Source organism: Acomys russatus, chromosome 20 (assembly GCF_903995435.1).
Source record: "Acomys russatus chromosome 20, mAcoRus1.1, whole genome shotgun sequence".
Lineage (NCBI taxonomy): Eukaryota > Metazoa > Chordata > Mammalia > Rodentia > Muridae > Acomys > Acomys russatus.
Genome location: NC_067156.1, coordinates 49,008,014 through 49,014,432, shown reverse-complemented (window position 1 = coordinate 49,014,432; position 6,419 = coordinate 49,008,014). Strand labels below are relative to the sequence as shown.

The 6,419-nt window shown below is 41.5% G+C and overlaps 1 protein-coding gene across 1 annotated transcript in view; it reads right to left on the bottom strand.

Annotated features, from left to right (window-relative positions):
- Positions 1-1,543: 1,543 nt before the first annotated feature.
- Positions 1,544-6,419, bottom strand: part of Htr4 (5-hydroxytryptamine receptor 4) — a 149,360-nt gene continuing 144,484 nt past the window's right edge. The window contains exon 7 of the mRNA XM_051163218.1: positions 1,544-2,725. Within this exon, the coding sequence (XP_051019175.1) occupies positions 2,635-2,725 (91 nt within the window). The 3' untranslated portion in view covers positions 1,544-2,634. The remainder of the gene's footprint in view (positions 2,726-6,419) is intronic.

Sequence of the window (6,419 nt, the reverse complement as noted above, 5' to 3'; positions counted from 1 at the left end):
ACATTTAATTTAATTTAATATATATATATATATATATATATAATATATTATGTATATATAAGTTATAAGGTGGGAATTAATTTTATAAGCAGGGAATCTTTTCTCCAGATACGGTTTTATGAGAAACAGGTATATGAACTCAGTTCATGAGACCATGAAGTTGCATGTAAAATTAAAGTCATTCTTACCAAAACTTACCCACAGGCTCTTTCTCTATTCACCCCTTTGAGAACAAAAGTCCCTTTAAATGGACAGTGATATATAAATGTGTGTGCTGGGCAACCTGGAGCGACTGAATGAGGAGGAGTACATTGGGACATGCTGGTTCTCAAAGGGTGCCCTTGGATTTTGTTTCCAATGCAGAAAGTTCATTCTAAAGTTATCCCGTTTCTTAGTGAAAGCAATGCTCTTGAGAAGTCAAACACATCCATGGTGATTCAAAATACCCACATTGATAACAAACACACAGGCTGTCATTTTATGGTTTAAAGAATGTTCATAAATATCATTTCTCTCCAAACCAACTGTTTTAGAGTAAGCAGAAGAGATCCTGAGGCCCGACTCCTCCAAGTTCAATCCCATCCACTCAGTCAGTCATTGATTCGGTGCATGAATCACTTTCTGACTACCATGTTCATTGAAGAGGTGGGCAGATGGCCAGCCGAGGCAGGTCGGTTGCATCTCATCACTTGTATTAGAAAATAAGCAAGCTCAAGACATTGCTTGCCACTAAACGAATCGTGAGCATAGTGATGGCAGAGGAGCAAGGACTTATGAATCAAAGAGGACTGAACCAGCTACAGAATCAGTGTGTAGGTTAACGCTTCCCCTATCTTCAAAGTTGGTAAAAAGAGACCTCCGGGGCAAACTGCTCCATTAGATCAGTTTTAAGGTGAGCCATCTAAGCATGCAGTATTTCTTAGCACGGAGCATTTTTTTTTCCTCTCTCTTTCAGCAGCATTTAGGAGTTCTCTCTCAGCGTCTACTTCCTTTCGCTAAGGCATGACTTGTGCTCAAGAAAAATAAGTCTTCACATAACAGAGAATTCTTTTTGGCATTCGGTTCGTTTTGGCAATCTTCTCTTCCTCATTCCAAAGTCTCTTTCCTGCCAAGTTCAATTCCAGAATGAAAGTCAACACTGACGGGAGTAACAAGTGACACTCCACCATAAGCGGCTCAAGAGAAGGGTGCAGCACATCATCCTGAGATGGGTCGAACCACCGCCAAGGTGAAAACTGAAACATCACCTGGCTCTGAGAAGTGGCACTTCCCAAGCTGAGACTTTTGCTCTGGGGTAGTTAGGACAAACCATGGCCTCTGCTTTGAGTGAAAGACTCCAAGGTTAACTGTCTAGAAGGCCCAAATCAGGAGGGTGGCTCCTCTGAAACAAAACCCAAAGGTAGGCAGGCCATGAGTTTTTGAGGTAGCAGTTGGCTGGCTATAGCAGCATTCTATTGTCCTAGAAATGGAAAGACATCTTAAAGACTCCCCTACTCCAAGCTTCATTTGGCAACGTAGAAAGTGAGCTTCATAGATGGAAAGACATCGTTCATGGTCTCACAGCATTTTAGAAGCTGGGCCAGGGCTGGCATCTGGGTCCTCTGACTTGGAGTGAGATATTGTTTTCCCATTGCTATCATTTCTGAACTCTGAACTTCTCCACCTAAAAGACAGCAATGGTAACAAGGCCCTACAGGGTCAGCATCCATCAGTTCTGTCCACTGTAAACAGCAAAGCCATATTCAGAGGTTTGGAGTTGGAACCATGGTGAACTTTGTCACAGGCTCATCAAAAAGATCCCCGAGTCTCTTAGTAGACACTCACAGTGCCACCAGCCCTGCCTAAGGCTCTTTGGGTATTCTATCTTAGCTGACAGGAAAGTAAATATTTCAGGTATTTACTCAGATGAGCTAGAGCTGGTCCTGGCACTGGGGGAAGCTGTCTTTGGCTTCCCTCCAGGGTTTCTGCAGAGACCATTTTCCATGGACATATCTCTCTTCTGTGTCTCCAATGGCAAATGAACAGAGCCTGTCCTGAAGAGCACATTGACACTGGACTGAACACAGGAAAAAGAAAGCAGAGCTCCAGGACCGACACAGGGCTGGCCAAGCAGAAACATGCCTACACCGACAAAGGGAAGGAAGTGCACAGGTGCCCAGCGCAGAAGAGGGCAAAGAAAGGATGCTGCAGAGTTTGAACACAGGCTGCGGTAGATATGACCAAGCAAGAGCTGCAATTAAGACAGGCACATGTTTTGACAGTATCTGTAAGATGACACTTCAAAAAAGGTGTATTTGGAAACTGAAACTAGAACACAGCGAACGCTTGCAAGACAGACTGGAACAGGAAGGGGACTAGGTACTGGATTTCAGAGGCCATCAAGCAAGAGCAGGGACTTTAGGAAGAGAAAACGTTGAGAAAGAAAACAAATGAACAAGGAAGCTCTTTTCTCCCCTGACTCCCTTGATCACCACCTGCCGGAATCCTGGCCGAAAAGTCCAGTGCGCATTGCCGCCTGCTCTTGGAAAGCCTTGGAGAACAGAGCGCCAACCACAGCCACATACATGTGAGCAGCAGCTTAAGGCTGGCCTCTTTTTGCGCCACAGCTGTCTTCTAGGTCATTGTCCCAGGGGCCTAAGTATCACTGGGCTGAGTAGCCACCAAAGGAGAAGTTGCTGTGAGGTGGCACCGGCTCTCCCACTGGCCACCACATTCCACTGCATCCCTGGAGGAGGAGAAGATTAGACAGGCTCAAGCATGGCAGTGATGTCAAGGGACTGTTAATGAGCACGCCCAGTGCAGGCACCTCCGTGAGTCACGCAGATGGGCTGCAGCTTCGCATCGAAGCTAAGGGCTCCTGACAAAACTAGGCAGTAATTGTTCCTGAACAACTTTAACTCTAGAGAAATGGTTCATTCATACTCAGCCCAAGTTTACCCCCCTAAAAATTCTTCCACACTGTACATTCCATGCCCACCCTAAATCCGAATCTCTCCTGGTGGGCTATTTCAAGTTTTCATTTCCCCAGGCCAATCCTTATGGTATGTTACGTCTTCCAGATCATATTCCATCATGAGTGACCACTGTCCTATGAACAAAATGCACGCTCTGGTGATCTCTCTTATGCTAAAGCACTTGAAAGGAGGCCAGCTCTTCAAACACAACAATGACACTGTGTTCTTTACTTATGTGGTACACTAACAGTGACCTCATTCCTACCAATGCTAGTATGCTGTTGACTAATAAAGTCTTATAATGAAGTCATTTGGAGCTATGCATTGCCCTTATATGGCTGCTTTTCATGTGTCCCAGTGGTTTTTCTGTGTTTTGTTTTCACTTTCATTTATTCCTAGAAAAATTTAAGTTTCCATATTAATGTTTTTTTCTTTGTCCCATTCACCATTCAGTGGTATTATTTAATGTCCACAAGTTCATGTAGTTTCCATAGATTCCTTTCATTTGGATTTCAAGCTTTATAGCATTGTGATCATGTTGAATACGTAGTATTACTCCAATTTTTCTGTATTTTTTGAGATTTGTGTCTCAATTATGTGATCTATTAAAAAAAACATTCACAGGCCATTGGATAGAATGTATATTATTTGCTGTTTGGGTAGATTATCCTGTAGCTAACTATTACAGACATTTGATGTTTTGTGTCATTTAGTTCTTATGTTTCTATGATAATTTTTGTCCAGATGATTTGAAGAAATGAAGGTACAGAAATCACTTATGATTGTTGTGTTGGGGTTAATTTTTACCTTTCCAGCAGTATGCTTTTGGTAAAATCGAGTGTGTCAGAGTTTGCTGTGTATGTGTGCAAGATTGTAATGTCCTCTTGGTTAGTCATTGCCTTAATTAGAGTTAGAATCATTGGTGTCTTCTGATTGATTTTTGCCAAAGTCCATTTTGCCAGCCATTAGTATAGTAATGCCTGCTTCTCGTCTGGTCCTGTTTGCTAGGACTTCTTTCTTTCTTCCTTTCACTCTAAGGTGGTGCCCATTCATGACCTCATGATGAGGCTACTTTAGCTTACAATTATAGTATTATATTATAATATGTTATTATGTATTTGAGTCAAAACAGAACATTTGTCTCAGTTAAGCTTCACCTTATGGGCTTGGTAATGATGTTGCCACTTGAGTTCATGCCATAAGAATGTGAACATTTCAAATGAATTTCAATACCTACTTACTAAAGGTAGGTGTTTTCTGCCTTTCAAGTGTTTCTAAGTGTTTTCTAAGAACATAGATAACCTGTAGTGGTCACTACCTAGATATTTCAGGTTAGTGTTATCTGCATTTTAGGTTTTCAGGCAAGGAAAAATTACTCAGAGGGGCAGAACAAAGGGCTATAAACACATAAGCCTCAACACACTTAAGCATGGGCTCATCCTTTGAGATTATATGTTAAAACATGTCATCAAACAATTATTCTGCCCTATGAGATGATGATCATATCTTGCATGAGTTACTTTTTCTCATTTGTATGGGGAATGTATTAACATTGTAGTAAAGTCTACTTTAAGCCACATGTTTGCAATTTCTAAAGTCCAGCATTAGTCTTCTTGAAGAACTGGGACATTGGTTACTGATGTTGGAGCTTCCACTGTTTCATCTGTGTGACAAGAGATCCATCTGGAAATGTTGTCAGCCAACTTTCAAGCCATGAGATTTTTGTATACTTTACTCAGGGACAGTTAAGGCTTTTTGTTAATTATAGACAGCAATTCGCCCCATAATGTTCTCTTCTTTTCAGTTAGAGTCTACTCATATAATAGCAGAATAGGCACTATTTCTTCTCTACACAGTGAGATAAAACTATGTCTAAGTTCACCAGGTTCACTGAACATTCTTCGGATTTAGATTCATTCTTGGTTGTATGTTCTTCCACCTATAATTTTCAAATGCCATTAACTCTTTAGATAACGCAGCATATGCCCTAACACAATTACACGTTATCCTACATTTTCACTTTTCTCATCTGTTGATGTATCTACAAAGATTCTATTTTAAAAAAAAATGTGTGAATAGGAGGAAGAAAAGAAGGAAGAAAGAACTGCTTCTATGCCATTGGCCAAGCCTTCCTAATGGCCAAGCCTCTAACTCCATGGAATAAACACACAACCATTTCCTCTCAGCAATAGTGAAGGCAGTAGGGGACTTTAGAATAAGAAATAGGTGATATGGTGATGTCATTGGGTTGGAATAGTCTCAACTTATGTTATCATACCAGGACAAACCCTCTGCCTGAGGGCTTTTACCCAAGATAAAAACTTTATGAAAGATTATACTATGCCAGAAAAGACAGAATTTGGCATAGAAGACAACACTGAATATATGTGGTTTTACCGTCCCAGAAACCCACTTTGCTGTCAGCTCAAAGTCAGGGGTAGGAGCAGTACCAGGATGCAGAAATAAGAACAATAAGTAGAACACAGGGAGTTCTAACGCAGCGTTTGTCCGCCAAGTGTGTGTACCCGGTGGCAGCCTTAATTCTGTGCCTCATTTCCCATCAATTGTTAAGTGAGTAGGAGGAGAATAATCCATAAGATCCTTTGCAGTGCTGACATTCTGATTCTGAGAGTAGCAGGGATGGTGGGTGACAGACACAGGCCTTTTGATTGGGTGGCAGTTGTGTGTGGGACTGTTCTGCAAAGCTGTGGGTAATTGCTTCAAAATTGGCTTTTAATATCCTATTGTTAGTATCCAATACTTTATATTCCACATGGAGGGAAGAGGCTTTTTTGGAAACATGGGGAGGGTAATTGTTGCATTTGTGTCAGAGAATTGAAAAGTCCTCAATTTCTGAGCTGTGAAGTCAGTCTCCAAAGCTGTTAAGTGTCTCTAAGCAGAACAGTGTGGGGTAGGGTTCAAAATGCAGCAAGATTCTCCTCAAACACAGACTTGATCAAAAACACCATTGGAGCTTTGCAAAATCCATGACACAAAGCATCATTTAAAAATAATATTTTTTCTAGCAGGTAAGTTTGAAAATGCAGGATTTTGCTTCATAAACCTGGCAAAATCTTTCATAATTGATGGCAAATTTTCATCTTCTTTCATAGTTAACCTTCAGCACAAATCTATAAGGAAGAAATGTACAGAATACATATTTCCATTTACTAGGAGGAGGGAAATATAATATAGGTATGGATTGATGGGTGGTGTTGTGATCTGATTGAGATGTTCTCCGTAGGGTCACGTGTTTGAATACTTGGTCTCCAGCTGGTGGCTGTTTGTAGAGGGTTAGGAGGCACACACTTGTTGGAGGAAATATGGCCCTGGGGACATGCTTCGAGATTTCAAAATGACTCATGCCATTTCAAGTTAGGTCTCTCCACTTCCTTTTTGGGGATCAAGATGTGAGCTCTCAGCTGCTGCTCCAATGCCTGTTGCCATGGCCCCCTGCCACAACGG